The sequence below is a fragment of the Budorcas taxicolor genome, chromosome 10 (assembly GCF_023091745.1).
Source record: "Budorcas taxicolor isolate Tak-1 chromosome 10, Takin1.1, whole genome shotgun sequence".
Classification (NCBI taxonomy): domain Eukaryota; kingdom Metazoa; phylum Chordata; class Mammalia; order Artiodactyla; family Bovidae; genus Budorcas; species Budorcas taxicolor.
In genome coordinates, this window is record NC_068919.1 from 10,041,388 (window position 1) to 10,057,977 (window position 16,590).

The 16,590-nt window shown below is 46.2% G+C and overlaps 1 protein-coding gene and 1 non-coding gene across 2 annotated transcripts in view; both read right to left on the reverse strand.

Annotated features, from left to right (window-relative positions):
- Positions 1–9,430: 9,430 nt before the first annotated feature.
- ARSB (arylsulfatase B) overlaps positions 9,431–16,590 on the reverse strand; it is a 167,023-nt gene continuing 159,863 nt past the window's right edge. The window contains exons 7-8 of the mRNA XM_052646514.1: positions 13,340–13,462; positions 9,431–12,190 (exon numbers count right to left, since the gene is read on the reverse strand). Coding sequence (XP_052502474.1) covers positions 11,925–12,190; positions 13,340–13,462 — 389 coding nt within the window. The 3' untranslated portion in view covers positions 9,431–11,924. The remainder of the gene's footprint in view (positions 12,191–13,339; positions 13,463–16,590) is intronic.
- On the reverse strand, positions 14,440–14,511 carry TRNAC-ACA (transfer RNA cysteine (anticodon ACA)). Its single transcript has one exon. It is a non-coding gene; the product is annotated as a tRNA-Cys (tRNA).

Consider the following 16,590-nt stretch of genomic DNA (forward strand, 5'->3'; position numbering starts at 1 on the left):
GGAAAGTCATGTGGGGAAAAGCATTTACAACAAAGCTTGAAAAAGGAAGGGAGAAAATCTTAGGGAAGGTTTGAAAGGTGAAGGAGGAAAATCTGAGTCTGTCCAAATGTGAGGCCATAAAAAGCATTTGAAGCCATCAGCTGATATCTTGGAGGCGATCCCAGGGTAAACAAAACCTGCCTGAGGAGTCTGGACAATGTAATGTTCATCCTGATTTGATGAAGGTGCTGAAGTCCTTCCAGCTGATCCAAACAAAACCCTTTGAAGATAGCCAAGGCTGCAGACACATGCTTCCTCGGAGCAGGCAGTGGGGCGAGGCTGCCATCAGGCTGAGTAAACATGGTCTGCAGGTTGGTGGGAGGGGTGGGGACGGGGGCTGTTCTTTGAAGTCAGGGACTGCATGGTCATCCTGAAATCAGAAGGTATGTCCTTTGAATTTAACAAACGGAACATTCATTCAGTAAGTCCTGTCTAAGTGCCAAGCATGCTAGATAAGACAAAGATGTTCCCTGAAACAAACCAGACAGGAGACGTCTGCCTAGTGGGGAAGACAGACATTTATACACGAATAGCAATAAGTGTGGTGTTCTCTTTTACAGGAGAGGGGCAAGTCCGGAACAGAGTTCCAGTGTAGCAGGGCCAAAGGGACACCTTCCCAGGGATCGAAACCTTTAAGTTTACACCTGAAAGATGAGCTAGTCCAGCAAAGAGCAGAGAGAGGAGGGAGGGAACGGATGCCAGGAGACCCGCCCGGGTCAAGCCTGGAATCATGGGCTTGCCGGCAGGTTGGAAGAGCTGACAGAAGTGCTGAGTCAGATGAAAGGCACTGGGGTTATTCATACTGGAAAGGGAGAGGCTGAAAGTGGAATGGGAGTTTTCAGTTATAATAAGTTGTTTATCCAGAGGGCAATGGCCTCCTCCGCTGAGGCTGGCTTGGAGGAAAGGGGCTTTGGGGCCCCCGTCAGAGTAACTCCAGACTCAGGGATGGACGAGCCCCTGGGTGAGGGTCCCAAGGTATGAAAGCCTGGTCGCCAGGGAGACAGATGTGGTCGCCAGAATCTGCTTCTGTGTGGGGTTGGGCGGGCTGTGGCCCTTGGGGGTTGAGATCACCCCAAGTGGTATGCTTTATAAGAAGCCAAGGGTTGCTAAACTGCCTCTGAGAAGGGAGAGCCAGTCACCTCTAGGGCTTTGGTTTTGCCAAGAGGGGTATGCCACTGGGGCTGGACTTGCTGAGTTTGGGGTCACAGGGGCCGTGACTGAGCAGCTGCCAGTGACCCTGCCTCTCCAGCACCCCCCTGCCCCTTCCCCCAGTGCTCCGATCCCAATATTAATATTCCAATATTGAAAGAACATCACTTTGAAGAGCGCCAAATTATTAGCCTTCCGAGGGTGCTCACAAGTCTCAGTTTGGCTCTGTCCATGAGAAAAGAAAAGGATCCTGCCCGCCCCTCTCCTCCTCTTTTACCTGCCTCCTAACATGGTTCCAAAGACAGAGAATAAAGCAAGGACCACTTGAAATGCACCATCTAGAAATGGGAGGGCTGGCAGCTTCAGCTGAGATGATGGTTCAGGTCCAAAGGCTGGCTTTGCCTTGCACGAACCTCAGCTAGAGCTACTGTTCCACCCCACTCCCCCCTCTCCGCCTCCATGACAGGGCCAGGGAAATTGGAGGGGGGAGGAAGTGGGATCAGATCAGGCCACTCAAAAAAGAGCCATAGGAACCAATAAATATATGAGAAAGTGCAATCTCCTGGCACTGAAAGAAAGACAAAACAATGCACCATTCTAAAGCCTGTCAAAGCAGCGAGAATTTTGAAATCATACGGTACTAAGTACTAGGAAAAGGTCAAGCTCTAGTCACTACTGGTGTTCTGTGTAAAACATCAGTGACAAAGGAAAAGAGGGTGATGGCACCTCTGCTCACTCCACCCTGCCATCCTGTCTCAAAAGTGCCCTTCCTCCTCATCCAGGATGGACTAAGTACACCCTGACTCGGCTCTGCGTGGTGACGGGGTGGCTGTGCCCTGGGGTGGTCAGTGCGATGGCTTAACTTGAAAGCTTGCAGCAGCCCCGCCCTCCTTCAGCATCAGACCAGACCCTGCCTTCAGGGGGAGACGCCCCCCACCGCTGTATAAGAAGCAGAGATTGACCTCTCACGAACATCTTTCCATCCCAGCCCATATGAGGAGTTGGGAGCGTAATTTACTATGGCTCAGCCACTTAACTTTTGACTTAAGGCAACAATGTTTAATTAACTACAGAAATCAAAGCATGTCTCTAACCAGGTCCTGCTGACCAACACAGAGCTCTCTATGTAACAATTTAAACCAAAATATACCATCTGAACCACAGTCATTATTTGCATTCCTCTTTTTAAGGCGAGATCCTCATAAAGCAATATTCCTCATAAGAAAGTCCACATAAACAGGCTAACCTCTGCATTACCTTCTTTCATCCCAAACCCCAAAGAGAAATCATTACAAACAGAACTTTACAGAGTATCTGTTTCCCAAGTGTTTGTTATACTTCATCTCAGAGCCCTAAACACAGAGAAGGAATGGGGTTCTACTGACGTTATTTAAAAGACAGTATTCAGGGTTGCTAGTGAGAACCACATCCCCTTCCAGCATTCAGCAAGATGGTAACTGACTGTAACTAGAGACCAGTTGATGCAGAAACAAGTGCTGGTCACAGAACAAGACAGGATGTTAAATTCCACGGTCCAGCCAGCACCCTCATCAGAAGCTTCAGGGTGTTTTGAGAACCCACCTGTTGGCCTCCTCTCCTCCTCTGGGCACTGTGCTGTGGGTTCTGTCTGTGCGTTCACTGGGAAGACGGTCACCAGCCGCAGAGACCTGCGTGGGGGAAGGCGATTTTCCTATGAAATATATGAAAAAACATTAATAAACTTCCTCTCCAGGCTGACGAATTCCAACTCCTTTCAACTGTGTTTTATTCTCTAAGCTTCCCGTTAGCTTTTCACCCTCTGACTCTCACAGCTCTTGCTGAACTGCCGTACCTGTCTCTTCACAGCCTTCTCTGACCTCCACGCATCCCAGCGCTGTGCCGAGCTGACCATCTGACTCTAGTTTTGAGTGTCACTCACCTGAGGCTCCTCAGCCCTAAATAGTCAGAACAGGACTCCCTGCAAATGATCCTTAAAGGCACAGGACACAGGGACGGGAAGGAACCTGGGGACTAGAGGTTACAGAGAAACAGAGTAGGGGGTAGAGGCTTTTTAAAAGCAAACTTGATTTCAGTTCCAACTCTACTGGCTGTGAGACTTTATGCAAATTCGGTAAAACCATTTATCTCACGATGAAATATTACTGAGAGCAATTTGGTAGCCATTGTAAAAAGTCAAAAACGGTGTCTGGCATACAGCGTGTCCTCAAGGAAGGTTGATTCCTCGCCTTGCCTCAATAACTAGAAAAACATGGCATCCCTGAAAATTACACGACCCAGAACAAGGCCCATGTGGGCGCCGAGGGGGTGAGAGAGGGCTATGAGGCAGAGAGGAGAAATTTCGAGGCATTCGTGACACAGAGTCTCCTGGGAGGGTGACTTTCTGATCCCTGGGACCTCAGATACAATCCTGGAAATAGAGGCTTAGGAGACTTTTTAACTCAAGAACTTCCGTGTTGCCTCTTTTTCCCTCCTCTCAGTGTTTATTTCTTCTAAACATTTCATCTCTGTACATTGCGTCTCCTCCAGCTTGTTTATTGACTTTCCTGGCTTCTTCCTTTGGTCAGATCCCGTGTGATTTCCCGACTGTATTGCAGAGGATGTGTGTGTTGGTTTCTTCTCGTGTTTATACGTTTATCTCGTTTTGAATGCTTCCCTTGCTTTGGGGTCTCCAGGCACACGAGCAAAACAAACTGTGAGAAGAAGAGTGCAGCTGTGATTCTTCTTGGAGGAAATGGCAGGCGGGGAGGACCAGTAGTCACCAGTCAGGTGGCGCGTCGCCCAGCACCCCTGTGGGGCCTGGGCACACAGGGAACCAGCGGGCCCGCCCTCGGGGAGTTCCCTTGTCTCCAGGCCAGGGCTGCCAAAGTCACAGCCCTGGCATGGGTAACACGGAATCATTTACTACAAAAGTTATTAACTCTCCAATACTCTTTCCTTCCAGGCCAGGAGCAGTTCTGAGAGCTAATTTAAGAGCAATTTATTTATTTACTGAGTACTTACTGCGTGTATTTATTAAGAGCATTATTGTATTTTTATGACAACCCATTGCATTAGTTTCCCCCTTACCCCAGTGGTTAAAAAAAAAAAGCATCCCTTTAAATTATTTATTCTAGTAAAGATTTGTGAATTTAAGGAAAAGCACCATGTTAAGACATGTATTTCCAGGTGGCTCAGTGGTGAAGGATCTGCTTGCCAAGCAGGAGATGCAGGTTCGATCCCTGTGTCGGGAGGACCCCCTGGAGAAGGGAATGGCAACCCACTCCAGTATTCTCGCCTGGGAAATCCCATGGACAGAGGAGCCTGGCGGGCTACAGTCCATGGGGCCACAAAGATTTGGACACGACCAAGTGATGAAACAGCGGCGGCGGCAGCAGCATGCTAAGACATTCAGCAGTGAAAGGGCCTATGGGGGCCACAGAGATCTGGGGGGGACCGTAAGGTGCCATGTGCGCCCTCCTGGCTCTGGCTGGCCAGGGAGCCATGTCTTTGCAGGGAAGGATTACCTTTGGGCCTCGGTAATAGAACTCAGGCAGGTCCCACGGCAAAGGACCCATCTCCTCCTGGATGTGGAGGCTGCATATGCCCATCACTTGCATGCATTAAATCCAAAGCTTTTCACTCAAGCCCTGGCTTAAGAACCAGGAAAAACCAGAGGTCCTCTTGTGTAGCCCCCAAAATGATGTTTTCATACCAAACCAGCGCTTCCCCTAGCAGAGCAGGGGCTCCTCTAATCAAATGTAAAGATAGTTTATATAGAGCAAACTCACTGCTCTCATTAGTGGAACAAAAATGAGCAGCTCACATTTAAGGTCAAATGAATTCCCTTGCCGGGCGCGGAGGAGCACTACCTCTGAGCCCCTCCAGTTCCCTTCTGCCGGCCCAGGACCCTGTCCTCCTCCTGTCTGCTGGGCTCCCGCCTGTGCTCCCCGGCGGGTGAGCTTCCTGGGAGTGGGGTCTGATTCAGTGCCCCCGCACCACCTCGCTGCCATCCGCTGCCCTGGTCCCGGCCTCCAGTACCTATCACGGTGCGGACGTGAATGAGCCCAGCAACAAGAACTACAACATCCTGGCGCAAGGGCAGTCTAGGCTTTCACTTGATTCATTTAATGTAAATAAAACTGCAGTCAGTCCTGTTCACCCCGGGTGGGGCGTGGGTGGCGCATGTGTGTTTATGTTTATCCCCTTTGCTCTGCAAGACCCTGGTGCGAATAAGAGGCTGGTGGCTGCCTCGTGATGTGATTGACGGCACACCAGCCCTTCTGTGTCCAGGCCCTCTGTTGAGACCTGGGTGGGGCTGGGGGGGAAGTTCTGCTCCTTTAGGATATCAGTTCTGAGATCATCTATACTTCACTAATGGGATTAAAATGAAGATTATTATCAGAAAAATAATAAAGGATATTACATGAAATATCTTAAGCTCAACAATTGCTACCCTGAGTGAATTAGTTTGGGAATGAAGCTGTCTCTTCAGGTTCCTGACAGTCACAGAGCCCTGACATCAGGCCCAGGGCAGCGTGAGCCCTGCTCTCCTCCGCTGCTTTGTGTCATCTGGTGGGTGGCGCCCACGGCAACAGGGCAAAGATGAAAGGCGTGTGGCAGGTACGTCCCTGTCAGTCAAACCCACGTGCTCCCGTGATCAGTAAGGGGTGAAGACACAGTGAGCAGACTGGTCTCTCAGCGGCCTGAAAATGAACCAATCTACCAAAGTGAAAACTCTTCTGCGCTTGGACAAAAAATAGATTTTAAAGCTTAAGTGGTGATTGGGAAGGATAATTACTACTTGAATACATTTAGTGTTGGCTGGAATTTTCTTAAAAATTGTTGAGCTGGAAATAACCTGGTACTACAGAATACAATAAGCCCCAAGCCATACCCTCAGTTAGTGCCATTTCCTAGTCTCTATACCTGCCTCCCCCAGCACCGATCCGAGGGTGTCACGACTTCAGGGTAGCAAATGTCAGTTTCAGTTTAGTTCAGTACAGTCACTCAGTCCTGTCCGACTCTTTGCAACCCCATGAATCGCAGCACGCCAGGCCTCCCTGTCCATCACCAACTCCCGGGGTTCACTCAAATTTACATCCATCGAGTCAGTGATGCCATCCAGCCATCTCATCCTCTGTCGTCCCCTTCTCCTCCTGCCCCCAAACCCTCCCAGCATCAGAGCCTTTTCAACTCTTCGCATGAGGTGGCCAAAGTACTGGAGTTTCAGCTTTAGCATCATTCCTTCCAAAGAACACCCAGGACTGATCTCCTTTAGGATGGACTGGTTGGATCTCCTTGCAGTCCAAGGGACTCTCAAGAGTCTTCTCCAACACCACAGTTCAAAAGCATCAGTTCTTCGGCACTCAGGTTACTTCACAGTCCAACTCTCACATCCATACATGACTGCTGGAAAAACCATAGCCTTGACTAGATGGACCTTTGTTGGCAAAGTAATATCTCTGCTTTTTAATATGCTATCTAGGTTAGCCATAACTTTCCTTCCAAGGAGTAAGCATCTTTTAATTTCATGGCTATAATCACCATCTGCAGTGATTTTGGAGCCCCCAAAAATAAAGTCTGACACTGTTTCCACTGTTTCCCCATCTATTTCCCATGAAGTGATGGGACCAGATGTCATGATCTTAGTTTTCTGAATGTTGAGCTTTAAGCCAGCTTTTTCATTCTCCTCTTTCACTTTCATCAAGGAAATCTAACTCAATGTATTCAGGTTTTGTAAATAAAAAATCCTAAATTTGTGTTTCCAAAAGGATTCACAAAAGTCTTCTTTAAACAGTAGATTTCCTTATTTAGAATGTTTGTTTGTTTGTTTTTTACAGATGTTTGTATGTTCCAGGTACATTATGGTGACTTAGGAGGTAAGTAGGTAGTGAGCTCTGTGCTCTAAGGGCAGGTATTTTTGTTATAAAGCACTCTTAAATTACATATAACATATAAACCATAAAGTGCATCAAGCATACAAGACCTCTCAGTGCATTTTTATGTATGGATACACCCATGGAAAGACCACTAGATCAAGATACAGAGAATTTTTTGATTCCTAGTAAGTTTCAGCGTTTCCCTCCCTAGTCAGTATCCTTCCCCCACAAGGAAAGCACTGAGCTGGCTTCCATCACCAGATTAGTTCTTTTCTCAAAGACTGAGCACAGCCTCAGGCTATGTTTAGCACTATTATGTCTTACCCTTGCATTAGAATTCAGTCAGTTGAGAGTCAATCAGCTGACATGTAATGAACATCTCCTCTGTGCCAGGCACGGTTCTGGATGCTAGGGGTGTAAGGGAAGTTAGGGATTTTCTCCTCCAACCCATCATGTCACCAAGGGAAAAGTGAGGCACAGAAAAGGTCCATGGTCATCCTGCCACAAAAGAGCAAAGCTGGATGCTTTTTCTACTCTTTCTCTTCAAATAGCAGCATTTGCAAATGCACGTGGGCTTGGGTCGACACTTTATTCCCCAGGAAGCTACCTGTGCCCATTCTCCTCTGCTGTCTGTAGTGGTGTCAAATGTATCCACTTCCAAATCGAACACCTCTCTTAAGAGGCGGAGCCTAATTCTCCTCCTCTGTGTATGGGTTGGACTTTGTGACTCGGTTTTAAGGAAGTGAAAAAAGGTGGAGGAGATGGTACACACTTTTGGAGACCAGGTTATAAAAGGTACTGCAGCTCCCTCTTACTCTCTTTGGATTTCTGGTTCTGCTGGAAGCTTGCTACCATGTGTGAGACTATAACTCAGCCCATGGAGAGGCCCACAGAGCAGGGAACTGAGGCCTCCAGCCAAAAGCCTTGTGAGTGTCATCTTGGAAGTGGGTTCTCCAACTCCAGTCAAGCCTTCAGAGGACTGTTGTTCAGTTGCTCAGTCATGTCCAACTCTTTGCGACCCCCATGGACTGCAGCACACCAGACTTCCCTGTCCTTCATCCTCTCCTGGAACTTGCTCAGATTCCTGTCCATTGAGTCAGTGATGCCATCCAACCAGTTCATCCTTTGTCATCCCCTTCTCCTCCTGTCTTCAGTCTTTCCCAGCATCAGAGTAGCTTTTTGCATCAGGTGGCCAAAGTATTGGAGCTTCAGCATCATTCCTTCAAATGAATATCCTAAATGGTTGATCTCCTTTAGGATTGATTGGTTTGATCTCCTTGCTGTCCAAGGGACTCTCAAGAGTCTTTTCCAGCACCACAGTTCAAAAGCATCAATTTATCAGCACTCAGCCTTCTATATGACCCAACTCTCACATCCATACATGACTACTGGAAGAAACATAGCTCTGACTATATAGACCTTTGTCAGCAAAGTGATGTCTCTGCTTTTTAATATGCTGTCTATGTTGGTCACAGCTTTTCTTCCAAGGAGCAAGCATCTTTTAATTTCATGGCTGCCATCTGCAGTGATTTTGGAGCCCAGGAGAATAAAGTCTGTCATTTTTTTCACTTTTCCCCCATCTATTTGCCATGAAGTGATGGGATTGGATGCTATGATCTTAGTTTGCTGAATGCTGAGTTTTAAGCCAGCTTTTTCACTCTCCTCTTTCACCCTCATCAATAGGCTCTTTAGTTCCTCTTTGCTTTCTGCCATTAGGGTGGTGTCATCTGCATATCTGAAGTTGTAGATATTCCTCCTGGAAATCTTGGCTCCAGCTTGTGATTCATCCAGCCTGGCATTTTGCATGATGTGCTCTGAGTAGAAGTTAAATAAGCAGGGGGACAATGTAGTCTTGACGTACTCCTCTCCCAATTTTGAACTAGTCTGTTGTTCTATATCCGGTTCTAACTGTTGCTTCTTGACCTGCATACAGGTTTCTCAGGAGGCAGGTAAGGTGGTCTGTTATTCCCCTCTTCAAGAATTTTCCACAGATTGTTGTGATCCACTCAGAGGAATGTCGCCCCAGACAATTGCTTCAATATGATTCCATAAGAGACCCTGAGCCAGAACCACCCAGGTAAACCACTCCTAAACTTCTGACTCTCATACAATATTTAATATAACAAATCTTCATTGTTTTAAGCTGTTAAATTTGGGAGTAATTTATTATATAGCAATAGAAAACTAATACATTCCGTTATTATCACTTTATATTTACTCCTACCCTCTCTTGACCTTCCTCCAATTTTGTAGGATAAAATAGGATATTGTGTGTCTTTGGAGGCAATGATGGACACATTTTTTTTCAGCTCTGATATTTTTTGTTATATTTATTTAATAGCTTTTTTCAGTTAAAATTCACATGATACAAAACAGGCCAACACAGTTTTGGAATTGTGGTTAAAAACTATACAACTTAAAATTTATCATTCGAACCATTTAAAGTACAATTCAGAGGCATTAAGTGCATTCATGATGTTGTACAACCATCACTACTATCCGGTTCCAGAACCTTTTCATCTCCCAAATGGAAACCTATACTCACAGCTGACACATTTCCAAAGATAAATTTAATTTTTTGTCCCCTACATCTGGAGTAATCAGGTAGTAAAAAGAAAATTGAATAAACAAAACCATAGGTAAACCAAATCAGAAAGAAATACCATTAATACTTCGAGTGACAACCTATGAATCTGTTTACATTCCTGTACAGAATAAGAAAACCCAATGACGTTCTATGTGGATAACAAGATCTCAAGTAAAAGTTTTACCCAAAAATCAGACTTTAAAATTCCTTTTGAGTCCATTGAGTGCAGAACGTCCACACGGTACGCAGCAATCAAGGACCTAGGATTGGCAGCTGTTGGGAGGACAGCAAGAGGAGAGAACAGCGATCACGTAGTGATGGGCTCCAATCTTAGAGCATCAACAGTACCTCCACCCCGGGGTTATAAGGGTCCAGAAGGAACACTGGGCTCAGTTATGCATAATATCTGCCACAGGCTTGGGAGTGAGTTAGAAGCATTCTGGCCAGCTGCATGCCAGCCCAGGCGTGGGGTACAGGCTGGTAACAGGTGTCATTAGTTCTAGCACCGTTTCTTTCCATTCATTGTATTTTAACACAAACTAGTTGTCACCAGAGGATACTGCTGCTGAACTGAAGGACGGCTGTGCCATGACCTATATTGTATTATTTGGTGGTTTTAGCTTCCAGTGTCCTCTGCAGACGAGAACAGAGGATTATTGGCAGAAGAGTCCCTGCAGCAGGCATGTTTCTTGCCCTTCTCCCTCTGGAAGACATCACAACTTCACTATGGTGTCCTAGACTGCCCAGATATGTGCACTGTGCTCCTGCCCCAGGAGGGCAGCCTGAGAACAGAAAAGTGATGGTTGGAAGATATTTATATTCAGCCCAGGACTCAGCTCATTAAACTAGCATCTTCCCTGATGTGAGATTTTCTCATTTATTCATTCACTCACTTATTTTTTAGAAAGGTGTACTGAGTGCCTTCCACACAGCAGGCATTGATCCAGGCATTGGAGATAAGCATTGATTGAAACAGTCGAGTTAATGCAAAAAAAATGGGTATGTAGATTTTGGCCACATTTTCTTGAGTTTGACACTCTTTGAAGCTCATCTGGATTGGTTCATGTTAGTAGGACGTTGGTGGGGCTGAGAAAGAGCTGGAAGATCAAACTGTGTATCCTCTTCCCCCAACCTCGATACAAAAATAGAGAAACATGGGTATGCCTTCTTCTGTGTTATCGAGGTCTAGTATCCCACAGGCTGGCTATTTCCTTTTTCAAACTGCCTACTACTTCCATCATCTCAGGACAATATTATCCTTTCTCAAGGTTTCTCCTCACTTCTAGGCAAGAGCAGTGCAACTAAATGTATTTTGACACTAAGCCACAATCATTAGAATAAACTCCATGCAACTAGAAAAGAAATCTCCAAGCACATGACGGAGACCCGAGTACTGCCATGATCGTGCCCAGACAGCTAGACTCGCCGTCTCTCTAGGTAGCGCTCTAGCTTCAGGGTCAGGGGCAGAAGGGAGGCAGGCTTCAGCAGTGTATCAGAGACCAGTGGTGCTCGTAGTGGAGAAGCAAAGCAGCCTTCCCAGGCGCAGGATGCCTGAATCAGAAGAAAGGGCAGAAAAAGAACCACAAAGGGCGTGGGGGTGGTGGCAGTCCAGACGAGATGAGCAACAGTTGGGAAAAACTGGGGGATAAAAACACATTTCTTAATCGTAAAGCCCAAAACTAAGGAATAGGCGTATTGCCAAACTCATGTTAATAATGAAACGAGCCTTATGCTCCATGACAGGGTGAGTGATGAGGTGAGTGATGAGATGCCTGAGCAAGGGGTGAACCAAGGCGGGTTATTCACAGGGGATGCCTGAACAGGATCTCTCACAGGCAGGGAGAACCCGTGGCCAGCAGAACCATTAACGACTGTCTAACCCTTTCATTTGTTACAAGAAACGTGAGTCACTCCAATAAAACCCAGCTATTGCAAAGCGAAATCTAACATCTGACTTGTGAGGCAAAAAGAACCAGCTGCTCCAGCCTCCAAGACTCAGTAACTTCCTCTTTTAAATCAAATTCCCAGCAATCCCGCAGCTCAGGAAAGGGAGGGTGAACCCAGTCACCCTCTCCTCTGGACACATACGCCAGCCAACAGCATCAGTGTTCAAGCACCTTAATTTCACTAAGGGTTGAAATTAGACAACTCAGGGTGGTTTAGGAGCAAGAGCAGGGCCGGGGGAACCCAGGCTGGGAGAACAAAGGAGACAAGAATCGTACGAGGAAAGGCCTGGAGTCCAGCTTGCAAATGTAGAAGCTTTCAGGCTGCCCTCCAGGCTGCTGGAAATCCTACATCCAAGGGCCCCAGGCCCCAGTGGCCTTGGGATCACAGCGGGGGTCTTGTGCCGGGAAGTACACAGGCACGGAGTGTTTCTGGTAGAACTGCAGACGGGAAAGGAGCTTCTTGACGATGTGGGGATATTCTCTTGACAGGTCATGCCTTTCCTCGGGGTCCTGGTCAATGTCAAAGAGCCAGAGGGTCTTGGCTGGTGGGTCCGATGAGGGTATCAGAGAAACATTATGCTGAGATGGTGGGGGAAACCAGTGACCGCAGCCTGGCAAAGAGATACAACAGTTTATTGGAGGAGAAGCATTGTAGGTAGGATCTATCTTCAAGGAAGAAGATAAGGCTGAGCTGGGCTGTGGGTTTGGACACATTAAAAAAAACGTGGCCCTTGATGTTATGTCTAGATTTGTCTCAGACTCTGACTTCTGGGGCTTTAACTAAACATGTCCCACTGCTTCACAGTGAGGCTGGGGCTTCCAGGAAAGAGCATGTGTGTGTGTGCATGTGTGTGTGTGCACATGTGCAAATGTGTATGTGTGTGCATATGTGTGTGTATATCTGTGTGTGTGTGCATGCGTGTGCGTGTATCTGTGTGTGTGTAGCAGGGTTATTTTTCGTTGTCACAGTGAACTTGGGGGGCAGTGCTTGGGGTGGGTACAACTGTCATTTAGTAGTCATGGGCCAGGGATGCTAAAAATGTCTTACAACATATGGGACAGTCACAAACAATGAAGGACTGTCTTGCTGCAAACATCAAAAAGGGCCTCATTATAAACACTGCTTAATTGCATCACAGTCTTAACCATCAAACCACATACCATAAAAATATTTAAAAGATGTCACCTCTAAAGAATGTGCTCAGTGGAAGCAACCCCTTTTCCCTACTATACCCTTGGTTGAAGATGTCCCTTTCAGAGACTGTCTTTGCCAGCTAGATGTATCGTGCTTGCCGGCCGTGTGTATCTGAAATCCTTATTTTCCACGAAGTCCTAGAGCTGTGTTTCTTTCCCTCCCCCTCCCCCCACCTCTACATGCATTCGTGCTAGGTTGCGTCAGTCATGTCTGACTTTGTGATCCCATGTAGCCCACCAGGCTCCTCTGTCCGTGGGATTCTCCAGGCAAGAATACTGGAGTGGGTTGCCATGCCCTCCTCCAGGGGATCTTCCCACCCCAGGGACTGAACCCATGCCTCTTACATCTTCCGCATTGGCAGGCGGGTTCTTTACCACTAGCGCCACCTGGGAAGCCTCCCCCTGCCCCACCACCACCTCAACAGTTAGTTCCTAATTTTTAAAAATGTAGGACGAGATTACACCCCTCCCTCTCATTCCACAGTGCAGAGATGGTGTTCTGCGAAAGGCAGCTATTCTTTGGGAAATCTCCCAGCTGTTCTGGTGGGAGATGCTAAGCCTTCTACCTGGGTATCCAGTGAGCAGTTTCCAGTTCTGGTGTCTAATGGCAGCATGGATAGATGTGTTGAAGGCTGAATATTCCAGAAGGGAAGAATCATCCTTGGCCAGAGCCATGCTGTTCCCAGGACCTGGGGAGAGGGTTTGGAAGAATTAGATCACTGTTATTGGAATGTGTCATTATAAATCAACATTTTATATCCCTCCTGCAGAACAGTAGCTTTTATTCAACACTGGAGCGTAAATGTGTATCCTGCCACAGGAATGAATCTTCTATTAAATATAAACAGAGAGCTCAAGTTACATGGAACATCAGTCATAAACCACCACAAGTATAAAGGGAATCCCAAAGAGATTAGAACACTAATTCAACCTTAAAACCACTGTGTTCTGCCAATGTACAGACGGCCACTTGCAGACCTGTGTACTGTGACAGCATGCAGGGTTGTCTTTTTTTGGTACCTTTAGTTTTTGCCATTGCATGATTGAGTTAGATAAATCTGTGTACACTTGTATACCTATGCAGATAATATAACACATTATAAAATGCACTTCTTAATGGAGTCTGTCTCAAGTTGTTCAAGCATGCCATGATAAATCGTACATTTATTTTTTTAACCCCACTTATGAAATCTAAAAGTAAGTGAGCAATGCTCAGTTAACTATTCAGATAAGATCATTCTGGTATATATATATATATATATATATATATATATGGTATATATTCTGGTATATATGTATTATTGGTTGATGTCATGTGGTCATGTGTGCTCAGACATGTCAGACTCCTTGTGACCCCATGGACTGTAGCCCACCAGGCTCCTTGTCCATGGGATTCTCCAGGCAAGAATACTGGAGGGGGTGGCCATGCCCTCCTCCAGGGGATCCTCCCGACCCAGGGATGGAACCCGTGTCTCCTGCATTATCAGGTGGGTTCTCTATCACCGAGCCACCTATACTGCACCCATTGATATCGTGTCTGTGAAGTTGCTCAGTCGTGTCCGACTCTCTGTGACCCCATGGACTGTAGCCTACCAGGCTCCTCTGTCCATGGGATTTTCCAGGCAATAGTACTAGAGTGGATTGCCATTTCCTTCCCCAGGGGATCTTCCCGAACCAGGGATCGAACCTGGGTCTCCTGCATTGTAGACAGACGCTTTACCATCTGAGCCACCAGGGAAGTCCATTGATATCGTGGGTTACGTTAATTTATACTCTTGGAGTTTTATATTAATTGATCATCAGGCTGTGGTGGGGGAGGGGGACACTTGATAGTACCTGCTTGCTCTTTCCCTCTCGAGTTTGGAACCAACTGACGGGTAGGAGGCCAGACGGATGGAGCTAAACGTATGGCCTTTGTTACTGATAAAGCTGGTTGAAAAGAACGTGGCTTCAAATCTGTGGCAGGGAGGCCGTGCTAATAACTGACCCTTGTGTATTGACATCTATCTCGGGGACAGGCTGGCTCCAAAATTAGACAGATGAAAGGGTCCAAATTGAGCATGCCTAGTTCCTCCTTTGCTCAATTTGGACCCTTTTGTCTGTCTAATTTTGGAGCCAGCCTGTCCCCGAGATAGATGTCAATACACAAGGGTCAGTTATTAGCACGGCCTTAACTTCCTCCTGCTCCTGCTTGTGGGGAGGAGCAAATAAGGTGCGGTGGGAGAGACCTGAGTTCTACTCCAGTTGAAGACCCTGGTGAATCCCCAAAGGTAAGGTATGGTGGTTCCCCTCTCTCTTACCTGTGCATGTTTACACATCTCACCTTAGCACTTAACTGTGTAATTATTAGTCTGCTTTAAATCCACATTTATCTGTTACTTTTCAAATATGGTCACAGCAATTACCTGGGGTGCACCTCCAAAGTTTGCCAGACTCCCCATCCGATGCCTAAGAGTTGCAGTGGGTGATGTGTCTGTAAAGGCGCCCTCGCCACCATCTGCGCAGCATCACCTCTGAGTGATAAAGGACTGTGAGCGTGCCCCCTACCCTGCCTGCGCGGGACTTCTGTGCTGTACGCGGTTTAAAGCGGGAAGCACTGTCACTGGTGGAAAAGGCAGAGAGTCCCATCCTTCTGTCAGAACTGTGGCAATGACACTGGAGAGGCGTGCTGCAGACTGAGCTGAGAAACGTCGGTGGTCTCGGACCTTCAGTCTTAACAGTCAGCGCCAACAGATCATCAGCACCAAAGAGGAACTCGTTTGGACCTCTTGCTTCTCTGTTTGCTCGAGGCTATGCTGGCTCCAATACAAATGGATGCTTCTAGCGATCGAGGTGTGTGAGGAGGTCTACTTGACTGTAAATTCCATGGACACAGAAGCCTGGCGGGCTATGGTCCAGGGGTCGCAATGAGTTGGACACGACTGAACACGCACACACACACACACACACCATAGGAAGTACATTCTTAATATACAGACTGTGGTTGAACTGTGAGCCCTCATAATCTACTGCTCACAAGTTTGTATATAAAAACCATATTTTGATAGCAAAGAATGTTAAATAAAAGGAATACGCTTTGTGGACATAAACAAAGGAAGGAAATGTAGCTATCTCAGCTATACTTACATACATTTACTTCTAAAACAAACAGGAACATAAAATACCTAAACAATAAATAAGTCTAAGACTAAATGACGAAAGATGCTGTTATATCCTGAAGTTTTATTCGTTGGGAGAAATTAAACAAAAAGCAAAGGACAAAGAATAATATAATGAACACCCTGTGAGCTGTCACTCAGAATGAATAAATATTAACATTTTGTCATATCTGCTTTTTTCTTTCAATTAGAGAAGTAGGACAATGAAGATGAAGTGTCAGACCCCTTTTCTCCATCTTCAATCCCAGTCTCTTCACCCATGACCCCAATGGCTGCTGCTATCACGACTTCAATGCATCTTTTAGCCATTTAAAGATACAGTAACAGATCCATGTGTCAAGGAATAATGCATGGTAGTTCTATACTTTAGAAATGTACATGTATGTGTTATGCTATATCTATTTTGCAACCTGACGTTTTTATCCACTACTGTTTTTTAGAGCTCAGACATTATGTATATATGTATATGCATGTTTATTCCTTTTAATTATTTCCTATTTCACTACATAAAACAGCACCTTTTATTTATACATTCCCCTTTAATAAGAATTTAGGTTATTTTACTTATTTATTTATTTTTGCTATTAGCGTTGACCCTTCACAATATGGGCTTGAAATGCATGGGTCCACTTATACCCACATTTTTTTCAAGCATAAAT